This window comes from Thalia democratica, chromosome 6 (genome assembly GCF_965202585.1).
Source record: "Thalia democratica chromosome 6, ktThaDemo2.hap1.1, whole genome shotgun sequence".
NCBI classification, from domain to species: Eukaryota; Metazoa; Chordata; class Thaliacea; order Salpida; family Salpidae; genus Thalia; species Thalia democratica.
Genome location: NC_139170.1, coordinates 16,515,244 through 16,536,223, shown reverse-complemented (window position 1 = coordinate 16,536,223; position 20,980 = coordinate 16,515,244). Strand labels below are relative to the sequence as shown.

Genomic DNA, 20,980 nt, shown 5'->3' with positions numbered 1-20,980 from the left:
TTTAAGTTTGATACTGGATCTTTACCACCTGGTGTTAATAGTTATTTTGAGGTGAAGACGATTCTAGGGTTTGCTGCATAATAAATATTTCTTATCTATTGTCTAACTTTCTTTTCTAACATTCTAACGTTCATTCATTGCAAAACATTTGGTTAATAATTTAACATGTGCAAATAGTTATAATCTAAATGGATTAAGAGTTGTAGTAATGTTTTCGATTTGATTAAACTAAAAGATATTTGCATTTTATTAAGGAAGCCTGTTTTATGTAAGCAAAAATATTTTGACTGTTTTTATTTATTAAACGATAAAAAAAAGCGCTCAAAATGTTTGGTCTAAGGACCTGGTGTACAAAGGAACCTTTCAGTTATCGAGTCGTACACCACATGCTTATAAAGTTTGTTACGAGCTACTACACATAGTTTTTTTTTAATTTAAATACTTAAATATTAAGTATTTAAACAATCAGTTAAACAAAATGAAAAATGAAGAAAACTAAACTAAACGAAAGTTAACTGAATTTTGCGTTTAATAATGTACTATCAATCTTTTTTAATAAGATAAGAACTAAAAAATACATATAACTTTAAATTAAATTTTAAAGGGAGATAAGCAACACTAATAAAAAACGTGTGAATACTTGAACTATAGGTTACAACTTCTTTAAAGAAAGTAAAATGTATTACGCTGAAAAATGTTTACGAAAAATTTTTATAAGTATTCTGATTAAAAATTTAATTTTTATTTTATTTAATAGTTTAACTTGAACAGTAAAAACAATTTTACATTTGAATGGTTAAATAAACTATTTTAAAAATGTTTAAGAATTTTAAAGAAGTGATTTTACAATAACTGAACTTAACTTTTATAAATGAAAGTATTAAGATAATTACTGTAAAGTTTGTGCTTTTAGTAAGAAAAAAAAAAAGACAATAATAGTTTAAACAATAATGATATTAACAAAAACAAATTTCCTTCTGTTTTGAACTTTACTTTTTTTTTGAATACTTTTCCAAGTCTAAAACTGTAATGATAGAAAGCAAACAACATTTGCAAACATAAAAAAGAAGATTTTTTTCTTTGATTTTACTCAAAAAAAAAGAGACTTTTTAGCTTAAGTTTAATAAGCTGTTCAAATACTTTATTTTCTGCTAAAGTATAAACATCTATAACTATTTTTTTTCAGTTGCATGCTAAAAAAAAGAAAAAGTGTTTAAGTATTCTAAACTTAGTTCAAAATAGTAATCTTAAAGAATGATCTTAAAAATAACTAGTAAGAAAATGCTAAAACGTAGACTAAACCAATTTTATCGTAACCAAACAAATTAACTTTGAAAAAAAAAATAATAAATAAATAAAAACTTGGATATTAAATGACAAATACTATTAATTCCTTAAACAAAAGTAAATAGACGAGTAGATATGATTTCTAATGAACTTGAGAATCACTATTTAAAGTATAGCTTTTAAGTTCATCTTGGAACTTTCCAAAATGACTTATATTTTTTAAACAAAATGGTAGCTTAATCCATAACTTATTTCCTTGATAGGATAGCGATTTATGACTTATTTTGCTGTTGAATCTAGGTAGGAAAAAAATGTTTCTGAAGACCTTGTATGATAATTCTAGACATTTTTTACACTTTTATAATAATTTCTAAAGTTATCTGGTAACAAATTATTGTAAAACTTAAACATAAACAAACCTATTTCATATAGATACAGACTTCAACATCTAATATTTTTTTTTGAGTTTTTAATTCTCTCACATTATCATCATATTTCTTATAATGTATGCATCTAAGTGCTCTGTTTATGAGAGCATTTTGATATCATTATACATTTTTTATTTCGCTCCCCAGCACAACAAGCCATATCTAACATTGCTCATAAGCAAAGAATTAAAGATCAAATATAATGCTTTTTCATTTAAGAAGTGTCTGGTTTTATATTACACCCAATTCTTTTCTTATTTTGTTTTTATATTTTCTATGTGTTCTGTCCATTTTAAATATCTGTCTAAAGTTATTCCAAAATATTTATAGCTATCTGTGTTTGTTATAACTGTTTTATCTATTTTAACATAAAGATCTATATTTTTTGATTGATGTAGAATTATGCTTCTGGTTTTATTAAGGTTTAGTTTAAGGTTGTTTCTCATAAGCCAATTTGATACCTTTTTTAGTTTTATGTTAAAATTGTTACTGTCATTTAGGTATGTGTCTTTTGTGAATGTTTTGTATTACATTGTATCTTCTGCAAAGTTGGGGACTTTAGGACTAGTTAAATTTTGTAAGTCATTTTTGTGTATTAGGAATAACAACGGTCCTAATACTGAGCCCTGTGGTTCCCCAACTTCACTTTTTTCGCAGGTTGACTCATATCCTCCAAAGCTAACGAACTGTTTTCTTCCATCGAGATATGAAGTGATTAGTAGATGCATATTTCCTCTCACACTGTTACATTCTAATTTCCTTAGTAAGATATTTCTATCTACACTATCAAATGCTTTACTTAAATCCAAAAAGACTGCAAAAATTGCGTTTCCTTTATCAAAATCGGACCAAGCCTTTAACAAATTCAGACAAAGCTATATACTGTTTCTTTGTTTTCGGAAAACTTTATAAGTGTTATAATCATTACATTGATGTATAGTTTTTATGTATGTTAATTAAAATGTAAGTAAACTTAAATGATTTTAATTGTTGCTAATTGATTTTGTTTTTTATTAATCTGTTTGACTTAATGATTATTAGGTTACTATATAAGGTTGTAAAATCATATTTCTTGTTAGCATTTTATACTCTACTGACGAGAATTGCTCGAAATATACTAAGTTTTATTGAAGTATGTGTTTGTTATCTTTATTACACATTCTGCAAAAAATATCTTAAATGTTTATCAAAGTTTTACAGATTTTAATGAAGACTCTACATAAAAAAAAGCTTTCTTAATAAAAATGTATTAAAAAGCTTAATTAAAATTTTACTTTCTGCACTTTATATTGAGTTTTAATTTTTACTTCAATTGAATGTAAAGCAATATCAAAGTAATTATATCAACATAACTACTTAAACATATTTTAACAGAAATTACTAATAAAATCTATGAACTAAATACATTAAAACTAATGTATAATGATTAGTTAGAAAGAAATCATAATTAATTATGTGGTATGAGTGTAAGACTTATAAGGTGAATTATCTCTAAGTAAATATATATTGGACCTGGATCCATTTAGTCAGAGAGTAAGTAATTATATGTACTGAAAACTAGAAAGAAACTAAAGCTCAAGTATTATGCAAAGGACCTGGTATATAGAAAAACCTTTCGGCCACACAATAAGCTACACACAACTTTTTTTTTACCTTAAGTATTTTGAGCCACAAAATAGTTGAAAAAAGCATACTTTTAAACATAAAGTATGCGTTTTAAACTTGTGTTTTAAAAATAATGAAGATATAAAAAAATACATTCATGGAAAAACAAAACAGAGCATGATATTTATTAAGAACAACTAAATATTTAAAAAAGTAGAGTAAGTATTTTCTTGAAATGACAAGCTTATTCCTATTTGACTTAATTAAGTTTTTTAAATATTTAAAAGAACAAAATTTAACCTTTTTTTGTTTTGAACAAACAAAGCACTTAAAATTTAAAAGTCAACCAAACAAATTTCAAAAAAATCTTCGAAACAACATAAATCCTAAACTTTCCATCACGGCACAAGCAAATGCTCAAAGTTAGTTTTATTTTACAAATATAAATTGATATAGGTTGTCAAGGTTTCCAATCATTAAAAAATTATTCTCTTGTCGCTGCACAATTTACTAAAACCCTATAGAAAATTTCAGCTTGCACTTTGTAGACGTATGTTTTTCAACTAGATTAAATTAATAAATGAATATCAGTTGATTCACAGTCATTTATTTGGCTGCAACATGAAAAACTTAGTTTTTGATATTTAATTTTACTTCTGAAACTGTTCGGTAAAAGTAAACACAAGTAAAGAGCTCTTTTAATAGTCGAGTGGACAAAAATCAATAAATCCTGCCTTTTGTTTGAAGCACCTCTTTATTTCTGCTTTCGAAGTTGCATAATTAACATATCATAATTGAATTAATGGAGATTATTTTATTTTAAAAACTATACTTTATTTCATTTTCTCATGTTAATAACAAGCTATACAAATTTCACAAGTGATCTGACAAATGAAATGCTTTTCTTGACAATGTTCTTTAAGTATACTTTTAAAAAGCACACCTACCTGGACTGATTTATACTACTACAGACGATGATCATATCTTATAAAAAAATACGTTAAATTTTTCATAAACTATTTGAAAACACTTTAGGTCATTCATAAAAATTTTACGAGTTTTTTAATCTATATGTGACATACTGGAGATTCATAATTTTCTTCTAAAAAAAAGATTCAACTTATTTGATAATGTCCAATAAAGCTAAAATCCGTTTTTAAATAACAAATCTTTGAGTTGATCTACTACTAATTAAAATACACAGTAGTTGTAAGTACTAAACTTTATATTTCATTTCAAAGCCTTCTTATACAATTTGTATTTAATTGATAAGTTTTTTGTTTAATTATATTTTTGTAGTATTTTTTGCAGCACAAGGTTTATTAGATTAATTCAACCACTAAGTACTAGATTTTTTTAATTCATTAGTGTAAAAGTTTAAACTGAACTAAAATTTTAATATTATCAGTCTAGTTTACAACTTATATATTATATATTGAATTACTTGCACTTATAATTTGTTTAATCAGTAACAGCCACGGTTTTACTTTAAAAAATATTTGATTATTGCTGATATAAGAAGCAGCTAGTTATGATACCTACTTATTTTAACCAATGACAAGCCAAATTACGTTTACACAACTTTAAAAAATAACTTCAGTACCGTGGGATGAGTAGATCTCGTTTGTTTTTAAACCTTAGGACATCTTCAAGCCGAGTAAATTTGAGAAAAATGAAGTAATTTTAGTAGTTCTCAATATTTCCAAAATTAAGGTAGCATTATAAATATGGGTTAAATCTTTCAAGATATATTTAAAATTTATTATTACAATTAATACAATGACTACTCGCTACTAAAGCACTACGAGAAGTAATGAAAACTTTATTTCAAAACAGGCGATTAAAATCATGATTGTAAACGCAAACAAAAGATTTCCTAGTACCTTTCAAGGAGTTGTTAGAAAGCGGAGCTAACGTGGGTTCAAATTATGTTCATTTATGTCTATGCGACACACAACTATTGGCGCACAGTCTATTTAGTTGTGTGTCACACAAACACACCCACGATCGCTCTGCTTTAGTACAACCCATAGAAAGGTATTTCCCTTGGGAGTCATCTTCTCGCCTTTTTTGCGTCGGGAGTCCCATCTTGGTCCGCCACTTCTCCGTTTGAAACTTGTTCCTGCTTTCTGGGTCTGCCTCTGTTTAGTTTAAATATTTTAAAAAAGAAAAATAAATAAACGTGGACAATATTTAATAAAAAAAAAATCTATAAAGTTATTTTTTGCTTCAAACTAGTTGAAAACATACCTTTTTCTTTGGAGACTTGCCGGAATATTTTTGGAAGTTTGCGGAGGTTTCGCGGGAGTTTCACTGATCATTGGATCTTGTGGAGGAGGATGACTAGTAGCCGCTGGTTTACATGGTGGTGATGCTGCTAATAATAACATACAAATTAACAGCCGTTTGTAAGTTTAATTACCATTGTAATGTTTAATCCTTAGTTTTCAAGCTAGTAGTGGACTATTTTGTTTGTACATATTTAATTATAATACTTTTCAGTCAGTCAAAATAAAAATGTTGCTGGACTGGAAATAAATAGTGCTCAAAGAAAACAAACCATCAAGGTAAAAAGTCATCACAGTCAGCTGTAAATGCTGTGGATGTTTATCAAAAACTACTGTATTAAAATGATTTCATGTTTGGAAATATATATTTTTAATTAATGTTAAAATGTTATAAAAACATAGAAAAAAAATATTGTCTAATAAAACTTACCCGGTGAATCTTGCTTCATATTCTGTATTCTACCTTGAACCGATTCAATGTTTTTGATCAAGAACCTAAAGTATAAAACAGATTTAATTATTAAATTATTGAGTTAATTTAATTTGAGTAAAATTAATTTTATTTTAATCATCAAACGCTTGCAGTGCTTTCATTTTTAGTAACACAACTTTAATTCAAAAATAATAAAGTAAATCTACTATAACACCGATTTCCAACTCATCTAACAGAAAACGCATTTTTGCTTAGACATAATTTAAATAGTTGGAAAAATTATACACAAACATTAATATAGTAGTTAAGTAAATATTTCAGTCATATTCTTTCTGAAGGTAGTTTAAGGGCATAGGGGGGGGGGTTAACACCCTTTTTTGGTTTTTGATCTTATTTTATATAGTTTTTACTAAGCTACAAGATTCTTTTTACAGATTTAAAAAATTCAAAGTAATTTTTGAGATATAGCCGGTCAAAGTCGGAGCCGACAATAGGTTTCTTATGGGAGGCGCAAACTAAAACGGCAAAAATAGACTATTTCACTAAAAATCTATCTTCTCCTACGTTTTTTGAGAAAACTACCTCAAAATTTCAGGAAGTGTTCCTTAATATATTTAGAAAAATCTGTCGAAAGGAATTAAAAAAAAAATAAAAATTAAAAAAATTATATAAAAAATAAACAAAAAAAACAGTTTTTTTTTTGTTTTTTTATTATAAATTTTTTTTTTAATAATTTTTTTTAAATTCCTTCCGACAGAATTTTCTAAATACTGCAAGGAACATTTCCTGAAAATTTGAGGTAGTTATCTCAAAAAACGTAGGAGGAGATAGATTTTTAGTGATTTCTAGTTATTTGCCGTTTTAGTTTGCGCCTCCCATAAGGATCCTATTGTTGCCTCCAACTTTGACCGGCTATATCTCAAAAATTATTTTGAATTTTTTAATCTGTAAAAAGCATGTTGTAGCTTAGTAAAAACTATATAAAATAAGATCAAAAACCAAAAAAGGGTGTTTACCCCCCCCTATGCCCTTAATTTGTAGTACAGTCAAAGGTTAAATGTCCTATAAATTTAAGATAAAGAAAATAAAGTCAAATAATGATTTTAAGTGTAAAAAAACAGATACTTATCTTTCATTTAAAAGAAAGTTTGTGTTAAAATATTTTACTTTTTGAATATTTTTCAATTAAAAAATAAACATTAAACTCTTAAAAACATAACCATTTTTTAAAAGTGCATAAGCTTCAATACTTAATGTTAAATACTTACTGTTAATATAAAAAATCTACATACTTCATTGAATCTGAAAAGTTTCTGTTTGTAAGCTTCATAAATTAAAAAAATTCACTTAAAATGAAAAATATTTTACAAACACAACTAACCTGGTAATCATGTTTGCTGCTTTTACGACTCTTTTTTTGTGAATACGTTCATTATTTAATAATTCTCCATATGCAACAACTGCTGGAAGGTAATCTAAAAAAATATTTAAAATGTGAGAAAAATAATAAAATATATTTTTAAAAGTTAATTTAATTCACTATAACATGATTTAAAATCCGAGCAACTAAAATTAGTTCAATACAGTATGAATATATTTGATAAATTTAATTTTCAGCATGATCTTAGTTCCTTTTTTAGCGCTTTAATTAATTATAACTTAATTCTTAGTGTAAAACTACTAAAGTTAAATTTTGACACTAATTTTTGATTACCATATATTGATGCTTACTTAAAGCACCAGTAGTTTGTAATTTAAACCAAAACAGAATGCTTTTTTTTTATAATAAATATAGTAAAAATAGTATGCAAGTAAAAATCAACAGTATCAAACCCGTCCAAAATGTTGTTATTAGTTACACTTAGCTAGAAATCTATTTTAATTCAAGTTGGATGCTGATACTAACTTAGGAACTCAACGAGATGGGGAAGTCCGTACAGGTGGGAAGCTTTCACGGGCCTCAAGAACTTGTTTGTGCGCGGATCCGTTTTGGGCTTGTCGACCAAGTTGAAGTGGAACATGCACATGAGTTCCGACAGTCTCTTGGTGTCGGTGTTGCACCTCTGCAGGAACTGGTCGCAGCACAGCACGTCGTTGGGCAGGCTCGACGCGCATTTGTACCTGGAATTGTATAAAAGCAACATGAGCGAAACAGTTGTTGCGGTTGAAACGCAGATTCACAGAACTTTTATTCGAGTATGGGAAGAAAACTTTTAACAAATACCATTGTAAAATTAGGAGCTTAGTACCTAACATTATTAAAGTCTGTTATATAAAATTTGTGTTTAGTATTAAAACTAACTCAGAATTTTTGCTCATGTTTTTATAAAGTTCTTGAGACACATGCTTCTCATTTCCGTGTTTGTGTTTGTTATTGAAATATACAATTTCATTCTTGTTTACAGTCAAATAAATAGCATCACCTGTGCAAATATGAGACTTAATTAAACTATAAAATCCAGTAAAAACACGTAAAGATTAAGGTACAACCATATTTTGATTTTTTTGACTTAATGTAATTTTCAAAACCTTGATAAAACACGGAGTAAAAATGAATGAAAAACTTTTTTAAAGACGATTTTATAATTTTAAATGAATCCCTATTTTTTGTTTAATGTTTTAGTACTAGGTAAATTTAAAAAATAAAAATTTATAGGCTTGCGATAGTTAGTTTCAAGCTTTTCCTAATTTTCAAATTAATCTTGTTTGCATGAGTTGTACCTAATTATTATTGACTATAAACACTTTGTTTGTTTATACACAAAAAGTACAAAACTAACGTATAACTTCTGTTTCTTTTTCCTTGGCCTACAAATGATCAATATTTAAATTTTGTTAAATTTTACTTAGCTAAATCTTAATTTGTGTACAAAATTTATGACTTATTTTCTTCATACGATTATTCTTGTTTTAGTAGAAATTAGTTTTTCAATAGTTTAAATTTAAAAGTGGTTAAAAGTATAAAATTTAATTTTGTATGTTCATAGTTGGCTTTTCCCAAAACAAAACAACTAGCCAAGTTTATGATAAAACTATTGACATAATAACTACATCTCGACTCAGTATAACTGAGCAGTTATATAAAAATTAAGTGAAAATTAATTTTTATTATGCTTAGTTACTGTTAAAATTTCTTTTTTTTTTCAAAAATTTTGTCAACAATTATTTACACTTACTTCTTTCTTAACTCCGTTATGACTCAGCTGTTTGTAGTTGTGCAAAGTTTTTCTCCTCAAAGTTCGCCTTGGTGTCGGCTGGTTTGCTGCTTTTTCAGTAACTTCATTTTGATAATCGGTTATATAAGTATATTTTAAACTTTTTATTTAAAAACTTTTATTGTAAACGAAAATAAAAAAATTTTAAACAAAAAATAAAACTTATGTATGTGAACTTATAAAATAAAGCAATAGCTCTTGAGATCAGAATAGAAGGTTTTTTTTTAACACAGATAACTAAAAAAAATTGTTTAAAACTTAAAAAAATCAAGCTAAAAATACAATAGTTTAATTACAACTAACCAAATTTCTTCCTGTTTGATTGAGAATTAGTTAAACTTGAGATACCGTCCACTCCATTTCTGGTATCATATTTGAACATAAATATTAATTACAAAGTTTACCTATTCGTAAAAAACTAACCAAGATCAAAACTTAAAATAAAATTGTTTATAACAATGTTTTTTGTGTTTCTTAACTAAAATATAACACTTAATTTATGTTGATTTTTACAAGATTTAGCTCAATTTCGAGAAATATATATTTTTTAATCAAATATCTTCAACATAGTTAAATATACATTAAACCAGTGTCCAAAATAATTAGAAACTAAGACTTAAAAGATCATAGGAGCATATATTTATGTATACTAGCTGGATTATTTAACATGTTACCTATAAAATAACTAATTTAATAAATTTATTGAATCTTTCTAAACAATTCAAAAAATGTAGAAAAGCTTGTTTTAACAAACACAGGATAAAGCAATGACCATCTTAAACTTTTTCACTACTCAAAAAAAAAGTCAACTTCTTTTGCACATTCTATGTACAACATTTAAATACAGTGTACTTTAACACATTTTGTCAATTTTAATTAGCACTCACTGGCTTTTAAGGCTTTAAGGCCATAGGGGGGGAGGGGGGTAAAACATGTTTTTTTACAAGTTGATCTTATTTTAAAGAGTTTTTTCTAAGCTTGAAGATGCTTTTTATTGTTTTAAAAAATTCAAATTATTTTTTGAGATATGACTAGTCAAAGTCGGGCCGCATAATAGATTCCCTATGGAAAGGGAAAACTAAAACAGCGAAAAAAGACTATTTTATTTAAAATCTATCTCCTACGTTTTTCAATCAATCTTCTTCAAACTTTCACAGTCTAATCTTTATCTAATAACAAAAAAACGTTACTTTGGAATTAATAAAAAATTTTGTAAAAATATTATTTTTTTGAAAAAAAAACACTTTTTTTTTAACTTGTGATAAAATTTTTATTTTTCTACATTATTGAAATTCTAAAGTAACGTTTTTTACTTTTAATATAATGAACATTTCCTGAAAATTTGAAGAAGATTGCTTGAAAAATGAAGGAGGAGATATATTTTTAGTGAATTTTTAAATTTCCGAGAAAACTGACCCCAAAAAATTTGCGGTCCATACGTTTGTATTGGAAACTTTTTACAAAAAATAAAATATCTCAAAAGTTAAATGATATTTTTAAATTCTATAAAAACAGGCTTGTAGTTTGTATTTAAAGCTTTCATATAAAAGCCAAAATTAATTTTTGTAAAAAAAAATGTTGGACCCCCCCCCCCTATGGCCAATTTTAATTAGCACTCACTGGCTTTTTCTACACTTAAAACTTTTTACATCAAAAAAAATATGCGCACTATTTTTAAGAGCTTATTACATGTAAACATTTTCAGGCTGTAATAAGTAATGACACCTACTATCATTTATTACTAGGAGTACTGCTGTTATATAAGTAAGTGACTCTTCTATCTTAAACTTTTTGAAACTAGGTTTCGAACTCTATAAGTGTAGTTTTAAGCTTTTTTTTTATATGACACAAATACCACAAATAAATTACCAGTTTGATAGAATAGATACAACACATTTTTATAAAGTTAAAAATTAAGTAAAAAATCTAATTGCAAAAATATTTTTTTCTGTTAGGTTTCAAGATATCTAGATCATGGTTTCCCAAACTTTTTTTCAAATGGCCGTCTTTCAATAAGTTTAAAAAGCTATGGCCTCCTTCAACAAGATTACTCAAAAAACTATCATTAAAAGCTCCTAAGACCTTTTTTTTTTGCTCTACATCAACAACTCTAGAATATCTAGTGTAAGTTTCAAACTATTACCTCATGGCCCCCCTGTGGCACCTTACCTGCACATGGCCCACGGAGCATCTGTCATGGCCCCCTAAGAGATCAATTGGCCCACTTTGGGAAACCCTGATCTAAATGTTATATAGACACTAGCAACACAACATAAGTATATCAACAAGTGTAATATAATTTCAAGTTAGTGAACTAGTTAGTAACATATGGAAATATTTTTTATGCTCATTTCAATTTGAGACATGTACAAATAAACTACTAAATTAACTTTTATTAACTTACGTCTCGTTTTTAACTTTTTCGTCACAAAAAAAGTCAGTGCTTAGGAAAAGTCTTTTAAACTGGATTTTCTGTAGCTCAGATTGTTCACATATTACTGTATAGAATTGGTTGAAAAGGAATAAAAAGTATTTTGCACCCTTAGATTTTTGTTTATACCTGTTAAATTGTGAAAATATAATACAACTTTCTTATTATCATTTTGAATCTATAAAAAGCTTATTTAACTATAAAAAATAAAAGTACTAAAATATTTCTTAGTGGTAGACAAAAATACTCATAAAAATCATAACTATATAGTATTATTGAAAAGTGCATGCTTAAAGAATATAAACGGCTAAATTCCGATTTTTATTAAATGTTTCAAACCCTATATATTACTGTAACGAGAAACATTTTCCTATAATTTTCTTACTTTTCAGGTAGCTTTCTAGAACTATAAAGTGTATCTGTCTTTATATCAATCATTCGACCATTGTTCAGGTTTTTGGCAACATGATGGTGGTTTAAGCCCTTGCTGTATTTTTCGAACATATCCATTTTTAATGCGCAATTAACCAACTCGCCTACATTGAGGCCACCATCTGACGGCAGTTTCTGTTTAGAATTGTAAAGTTAGTTCGTATATAATTATATTTCATACCAACTTCAAAAGGCAAAATGTTAATTTGAATTATTGCATTAAAAACTAGAAATAAACTGTTTTTAGTATACTAGATAAAATCATTATTAAAGCATCGCTCAATTTAAAAAATATTGTTTCTAAGAAAATTAAATGAATAAATTTTCAATTTTTAGTTAATAAACAATTTTAATTATTTTTTAAATACACATGGAAGTGAGTTTTAAGGACATATGGAAAACATTATTTAATTTATACATATTATACATTTATACAATTATAATTTACAATTATGAATTACAATTTATACAAAAACTTTTAGTAATAACCACCGGTTTAGATAACTTATCAAAATCGTTTAAAACAGTGAATTGAAAGTACTAATAATGATAAAAACCTGTCTACTGGCAATATCTTTAATGTAACCGCGCATTTTCGCATGATTTTCCTGCACCCAAGCTGCGTGCTGGTAGCCAGGTAGTTCAGGAAATTGCATATTGTAAAAACTTTCCATTTGTTTTGATGTGTACTTTGTAAAGTCATCTTCTATTTGCATTACTATTACTGGAGCTTCATGTGTTTTTTCCTATATAACAATTTGTTTATATTAGTCATCTATTTGTGCTATATATAAGATTTTTTAAAAGGTTATAATTAATAAAGATGCATAAACACGCATCTTTGAAACTTGGTATATCAGTTAAGTTTTATCAGCAAAATAAAAACAATTTTCAACATACTTTTTATGAAAAAGGTACCAATGTAATAAATTCTATTTTTTAAATTAATTTTTTAAACTACTTTGTTCTGCATCTGTTCGGGACCAGAGTTAACAGCCAGGTTTTTGTTTATCTTAGATTGCTTTGATTGTTTTGCATTTTTCCCTTTCACTTTTCCATCATTAACTTTTGGTTTTTTATTCATGATATCACCAAGGTCATGAAGAATATTTTCTTTTGTATAAGGGCTGAAAATAAGATAATTTTAAATAAAATATATTAGGTTATCAACTTTTCGAGAGCAAAAATAACCCTTCATGGTATTAATACATATATGATGTATTATTTCTTGTTTAAACACTTAATAATTTCACAATTTTCTAAACATTTTAAAAATTTAACTTTGGGTCGAAACTGAAACGTATGCATATTGTAAAAACGTAAATTTTTAAAATGTATGATTATAACTTTACAAAATAGTTTATCAATTTGGAGTTCAATACCACACTTACAAAGCATAATTTTCTTTAGTTAATAGATATTACTAAATGAGGCATTAATTTACTCGAAATTAAAAAAGTTGTTGATAGCTTAAGTTATCAATTAAACTTGAAAAAACTAAAAAGTTTCACTTTTTAAACTTAAGCTTAGTAGAGTCATAAACATAAAAATTGTTGAAAACAATAGCACATGTTTATAATAAACACAAAGATTGTTTTACTAATTAAATATTCATAATAAAAATAACTGTTTCAAAAAACACTCAAACGTAACACACTTAGGCATGTTATAAACAAAAATAGAGTTAACAATTTATAGTTTTAAGAAATTTCTATTATAGTTTAGTTAACAGATATTTAGAAAATTTTTCACCAATTCATATTTTTACAACGTACAAAACTAAATTTACTTTATATATAACAAATCCCTTTTTTCTTGGGTATCTGGTTCAACTAAAGATCCTTCAATCCACCAATCATTTCGTTTATTGAAATTCTAGAGTATTTATATTTTTTATTGATAATTAAAATTATTTTAACTCTTTTTTTTTTTTTTAATTTTATATTTTCAAATTTTAGTCTCTGAAGCATTTTATAGATAGAATAATAATAGAAATATCTTAAGTGAAAAAGTAATAGAAATAATTCAAAAGATTATTTTCTTATAAAAAAATTTATTCAGTTTAGTAAACTTAATTTCAGTAAATAAAGTAATCAAAACAAAAACCAAGTTTTTGTTTTAATTGATAAGGTATTGTAATTTAATAATAAACTAACTTATTTTATAAACAATAATAAAAGTAGATAAATTTATATACAGTCTAAGGTTAAACTTATAAAATCATACATAAAAAAAGTTATTAAAAAAGACTTCTACAGAATTGAAACTATATTGTTCAACTAAGACTCAAGTAACATTGAATAAAAATGTATACTTTTTAAACAGGGTCAGATGTATTACATAGATATTCTGAAATTCAGGGTTGCCACTTGTTTTTTAAAAAAATTTTCCAGGTTTTCCAAATTTCTTCCAGGTTTTTAAAAATAAATATTTTGGGTCTATTTTTAGTTTTAAAGTAACTTCTATAAAAGAAACTGTATTAAATAGTACAAAAACATTTAAAAGATGCTGTAAAGTTACTTTAAATGTGTTTTTAGTAAAAATGTTTTATGATGAGAAAAAAATCTTAAATATATGATAGATTTTTGTGTCAAACTGAAATTTTAGTACTGAAAATGTTAAAATTATTAGAAATTTCAGGTTTTTCCAGGTTTTTTGATCAAAATTCCAGGTTTTTCCAGGTTATTTCAAAATTTCTCAAATTCCAGGTTTTTCCAGGTTATTTTTGCCTAAACTGAAGGATTCCAGGTTTATTAAGGTTTTTCCAGGTTTCCAGGTAAAGTGGCAACCCTGGAAATTGCTTCACTTTTTGTAAACAACTTCTACAAACGTTTTTGATTCGTCTAATCACAAATTAAGGGCATATGGGGTCTAAATTATAGGGTTCGTGCGCAAAATTTTTTTAATTTAGCCTCACTGAGACCAATTTAGCCTGAAATTTTTTCAAAGTAAGGGAAATCCCCTTTAGAAGTCATTTTAGGTATTGGGGGGTCTTGATTAGTACTATTGTAGTCTCAGACTTCAACCAGCTTTATGTCAGAAATATTTTGAGCTTTAAAAATCTGCAAAAAGCAACTCATAGCTTAGTTACAACTAAATAAAATATGTCTAAATTGTGAAAAAGGTGATTGACCCCCCTATGCCCTTAACATAATAAGTTCAGTGATAAGTTTTAATTTAAGTGTCATATCTAATCTATTACTGGTGTAAAAATTTAATAAATATTACTAAACACAATTGTTGAATTTAATTAAGCATTAAGTAAAAATATTATAACCAGAAAATTTATATTAAAACAACGTGCATTGTTGTGTTTTATTGAAATTAAAAATGAAACGCTTACAAAAGAGTATTAAAATTGAAACAAACAGCTAAGTTGTTGAACTAAGCTGTAATGTTTAAACTGTTTTTTTAATGAATTTTCATAATTATGACGTATATAATCTACTAAAAACAAAATAATTAAGATTCTAAAAATAATTTTTGAGATTCAACAAAAGGTTTTATGCATTTATTTTTACAAATACTGACTGATTTTGATTTAATAACTAAATCTTCATTTAGAAATAAATTCACATCTCAATTTGATCGTGAAAATACTTCTCTTTTTTTTAATCAAAAATTTTCAAGCATTTGAACTGAGAAAAACTGAGATTCTCAAATTTTCTAATAGAAAAACTGATTTAGCCTGACTTAGCCTGACGCGCACAAACCCTGTTATTTATAACAAAATGATCTTATTTGGTGTGCTTGATCTTAAAAGGTTTCCTAAGGCTTTATGAAGTTTTTTTTTGTCTTATAAACTTCTTCCAGTTTTCTTGATAGTACAATTCTCAAGTTTATTTTTAGTATAAAACTAACTTTAGTAAAAAACTGTCTTATATGAGTTTAAAATAATGAAAAGATACTGTAATGCTATTCTAGATGTCTTTTATAACAAATAAACTCAAATTGATACAAAAATTTACTGTATATGACAGACTTTTCTTATCTAATCAAAATTTTATCATTTTTCATACACTAATTGTTTAAAATTTTAAGTCTTTTAGTAATATTTGTTCAAAATTTAAGGTTTTTTCAGGTTTTTTATCAATAGTTTTCAAATTTCCTTTTTTTTTTTTGGCTATATAGTCAAATTCTAGGTTTTTTTCTGGATTTAAGGTTTTTGAACAACTCTAGTCTTAGCTGTCAGGTCTTAGAATTATAAAAATCAAAGTTAGTAAATTCAAAAAATTGCTTGTTGCTGGCAGATTTTAAAAAAGCAAAATAAATATAATTAAGGGCATGGATGGTTCACCTTGTTTTTTAATACTTGATTCTAATTTGTGCAATTCTATTCTATTTAAGAGACATTTTTAACTGTTTAAGAAAATTCAAATTAACTTAAAGATATAAGCAATCAAAGTTGGCAAGTTTAACAGATTCGTAATGAAAGGGGAAAACCAAAAACACAAAAGAAATATTTTACTAAAAATCTACATTTTTTAAATTTGTTAATCAATCTTCTTACTTCTACAGTAAGTGAATTACTTTAATTTAAATCTTATCAATAGAAGAAATTTTTAGTTTTAAAAAATTAAAACTTAATTTAAAAAATTCACCTTTCTTTTAATCAAAAACTTTTTTTTCTAATACTTTTAAAACTTAAGATTCTAAGTCTTTTACAATATAAAAGGAATGTTTCCTGAAAATTCTCTAGCTCAAATATTAAAGGAAAAGATATACATTTTAGTTGTACTTTAAATTTCCAAGAAAATTTACAATAGAAATTTTGCAGTCTAAAGTACCATTTCTAAAACTTTGACTTATAGTTTATACTTTTAATCTTTTTTTCTATGTTCTTAGTGTACCTCACTAACCTTAAATAATAAAGAAACACAAAGCCCCTTGTTTTTCAAGAATCAATTTCATATGTAAACTTTAAATTCCTTTTTTTAGTTTGGAACAAAACTTTTTATAATAAATAACAAGTATTGAGCAAACCAAATTTAATTAACAGCCAAATAGTTGCCTTTTCTGTACCTGCCAAAATCTAATTAAGAAGTTAAATAATAGAAAAGGCATAGTTAAACTAAGGATTCACATATGTCAATGTTGTCCTTGATTAATAATTTAGTGCTAATAGTTTAAAACAAACTAACTTTATAATGGATAAAATAGTCATGTTTTTTCGTTTTCTCATTTACTTTCTTTTTCAATATCTGTGAAACAAAATATTTAGTTAGTACAATACATAAATAAAGAATCAAACTTATTTAAAATATATTAAATGTTAAATGAATTAAATTAAATTTATTTAAATGTTTTTAAGCTTCGAGTATATTAATGTTACAGGTCAAAGTCTTTAAAATATATTTTTTTATTACTAAATTAAGGCGGATTAAAGATTAATCACTTTCTTTTATGTATTATTTATTACATAGCAAAGCTACCAGATAGATTTATTGTAAATATTTTGTTGTATGTCAAATCTTAGTGTATCTCAATAAATTTAATATATTTGCAAAACATTAGTTTTGAAATAAACTTAAAAGAACTGAAATGTTTATTTGAAGCTTTAAAGTTTTTTTTTTAAATTGAGCAGAGTTATATTACCTTATTTTAAATTGTTTGAATATTAATCTAAAATAACTAACTTAAAATTCATACTTTTTAAGGTTTCTTTAATTAAGTGAATTCTTTCATTCTCCTATTCATATTGTTTTGTCTTCTGTGCTAAACCTTCAGTTTACATTATATTGTTTAAATACTTTGTATTTGTACTCTAATGAGTTATAAGCAAGGAGCAAAGTTTTAACTCAATTAAAACATTGCTGAATCATAATCAACAACATAAAGACAAAGTATAAACTGTAAATTCTACTTAAGGTTTGGCACAGAAGATAATACACTAATTTCAGGTTTATACAGGTTTTTGTATGTATGTGTTGATTATTTATGACCCAAAAAATAGTTTATTTGATTTAAAATGTTGTTTCCCTCTTGAGACAACTTATTAAAATACAAATACAAAGTAAAAAACTAATGCCATAGGGAGGGTCCAACGCTTTTTTACAAATATTAAGTTAACTTTGGCTTTTATATGAAAGCTTAAAGTACAAACTACAAGCCAATTTTTATGGCATTCAAAAATATCATTTAACTTTTGAGATGTTGTATATTTTGTAAAAAGTTTCCAATACAAATGTATGGACTGCAAAATTTTTGGGTCAATTTTCTAGGAAATTATAAAAATTATTAAAAATCTATCTCCTCCTTCATTTTTCAAGCAACCTTCTTCAAGTTTTTAGAAATGTTCCTTATATTAAATGAATAAAATTTTACTTATGAATTTTAAAAATTTAAAAAAATGAAAATCTTATGACAAAAATTAACAAGAAATTGCTTTTTCTTTTTCAAAAAAAAAAGTTACTTAAAAGTTATTTAAGTCCAAATAAACATTTTTTTTATTGTATAAAGATTAGACTTTGAAAGTTTGAAGAAGTTAGCTTGAAAATGTAGTAGGAGATAGATTTCAATGAAATAGTCTTTTTTTGCTGTTTTAATTTTCCCTTCCCATAGGGAGCCTATTATGCGGCCGACTTTGACTGGTCATATCTCAAAAAATAATTCAAATATTTACAACAATAAAAAGCATCTTGAAGCTCAGAAAAAACTATATAAAATAAGATCAACTTGTAAAAAACAAGGCTTACCCCCATCCCTATGGACTTAATCTAACATAAAAAAATTCAGCTAAACATATAAACATATTTTTATTAGGGGCTAAGGCAAATTTTGGGCAAAAAAAACTTTCACTCCTACAACCTAAATTAACTTCAACCAAGTAAAAGACAATTAAGAACAAATATTGAAACTTTTTTAGATTTTATTTATAACAAATAATTGATCACTTCATGTAAAAAAGGCAATAAAATAAAATAAAAATCAAAAGTAATCATCAATTTTTTACCTTTGCTGGATAATAATAGGTAGCTTTGTGTTTTTTATACTCAGCCGCAAGTACATTATCACCTACTTTAAACTCCAACTCATTGAATTTAAACCCTTGGTCACCATAAACACCATATTGTGGAGCAGAGTTGTCCTTTTTTGGTGGTTTAACCATTGTATCATTCAACTCTTTTACAATTTTTAATTAAACTAAATTTTCTAAACATTCAAAGTTAAATTTAAATTATGTAAAAATAAATATAACACTGATATCTAATATGCATTAAACTAAGTAGTAAAATAATCTTATACCATAAAAAAAGTTATACTACCATCATGTTTACAATAATTATAAAAATATCAAGTTTCCAGCCAATTATTCTTATAATATACACAAAGAAAAAATAGTAAATAACAGTTTTGACTTTGAAAATAATATTTTTTTGTATAAAATCATTAAATGATATATAAGTAAAAAACACACATAATGTTGCTACAAAAATAAATTAAACAAAACTAAAAATTATTTTTAACTTTAAAATCATTTAGTAAATTGTTAAAAACATTGTAATTGCAATAAATAATTGTATTATTTAAATGTTAATCTTACACTGATTTTAATAAATTAACTTTAGCTTTTATATCTTTTTTATTTATGAATGCTCAAAATTTGACATAAAAACAATAATTTAGTTTTATTTTTATTAAACATCTAACCTTAAACATGTTGTCAAATAAAAAACACTTTATTAATCTGTTTCTAACTTTATAGTTGGGGACAGATTGTAAGACAGTTGCAAATGGTAAATATAGGGAATAAAGTATAGAATTAAGTAGTATATATTTAAACAGTTTTTTTTATAATTTCAAATAAACCTATATTAACTTAAAAAACCAAAACAATTTATCAACAAAACTATTATCAATTTCTTGAAAATTTTGCTTTTGTTTACAAAATTTGTGGCCTGGTAGTGTATGATTCTTAGTGATAACTATTAGATTAGAGCGTTGCAACATTGAAAAACAGTGTAACACATATACAAGAAAAAATTTAACTGAATCACTATAAACTAATAAATGCACTTTACTAAATATAAATGTAACTTACATATAAATAATCATTCTATAATTAAACCCATGATTGTAAAAATTTATTGAACTTTTGCTTGGTTAATTAGTAATTACCTACCATGATGTTGCACCAATATCAAGCTGAAATTGTATAATACTTGTTGTCTTTTTTAGTCATAAATTTAGGCAAAAAATCAATGTTTCTAGGGTGATATGTTATGTCTAGAAAGATACTTTGTTTTATACAAGCTATGTAATAAATACATAAACAGTTATTTACTTTAGAGTAAGAGAGGTTTTATATTATATATTTATAATCTTAACTACAAAGTTGTACAATTTTGACCTAAACTAAAACAATAACAAACATAAACTTTTATTATTAACCAATTTCTAAATATGAAAAATACCAATTTACAGTACTTAAAAAATCACATTCAACTTAAATATCACCATAATAACTGCAAAATGAGTAAAGACTCATTACAATTGCTAGTAATCAAGTACAAAAGGTCTGCACACAATTTAATTTTTTTGTTTTGATACTTCTAATTTTGATATTCAATATTTAATACTAGGACAAAATAAATGTACATTATTACTTGTAAAGGTTAGTGTATTTTTTTACTTTTAATGACAGTTTAATTGCAAACTTTAAGATTATTATATATTTCATTTATAGAAACAAAAACTAACTGTTTCAAAAACAAAATTACCAATTATAAATATAAACAAATGTTTTGTACAAATGTCTATGCTTTTTTTTTTAAACTATAAGAATTAGCTTTATTAATACAGCTTAACAGATAAGTTTTAATTACCAAACAAAGATATTGTTCAACAGTTAAAGAAAAATT

At 25.4% G+C, this 20,980-nt stretch overlaps 1 protein-coding gene across 1 annotated transcript; it reads right to left on the bottom strand.

The window, feature by feature from the left end:
- Positions 1-5,168: 5,168 nt before the first annotated feature.
- On the bottom strand, positions 5,169-19,179 carry LOC145838407 (uncharacterized). The gene is made up of 16 exons (XM_082945995.1): positions 19,072-19,179; positions 17,261-17,320; positions 13,909-13,994; positions 13,081-13,246; positions 12,677-12,865; positions 12,073-12,254; positions 11,661-11,816; positions 9,560-9,618; positions 9,218-9,318; positions 8,822-8,849; positions 8,344-8,464; positions 7,948-8,162; positions 7,423-7,516; positions 6,039-6,103; positions 5,571-5,697; positions 5,169-5,461 (listed from the first exon to the last, which is right to left on the bottom strand). Exons 4-16 carry the CDS (start codon positions 13,201-13,203, stop codon positions 5,374-5,376), a joined length of 1,548 nt encoding a protein of 515 aa, XP_082802121.1. The 5' UTR covers positions 13,204-13,246; positions 13,909-13,994; positions 17,261-17,320; positions 19,072-19,179; the 3' UTR covers positions 5,169-5,373.
- Between the last annotated feature and the right edge of the window lie 1,801 nt (positions 19,180-20,980).

Bases quoted from the DNA above. Each gene is read 5' to 3' on its own strand.
- LOC145838407 (XM_082945995.1), bottom strand. From the start codon at position 13,203: ATGAATAAAAAACCAAAAGTTAATGATGGAAAAGTGAAAGGGAAAAAT. The intron at 12,255-12,676 runs GTTTTTATCATT...AATTCTAAACAG, and splicing joins AAGATATTGCCAGTAGACAG to AAACTGCCGTCAGATGGTGG. The intron at 8,163-8,343 runs GTTAGTTTTAAT...ATACAATTCCAG, and splicing joins AACATGAGCAAAAATTCTGA to GTACAAATGCGCGTCGAGCC.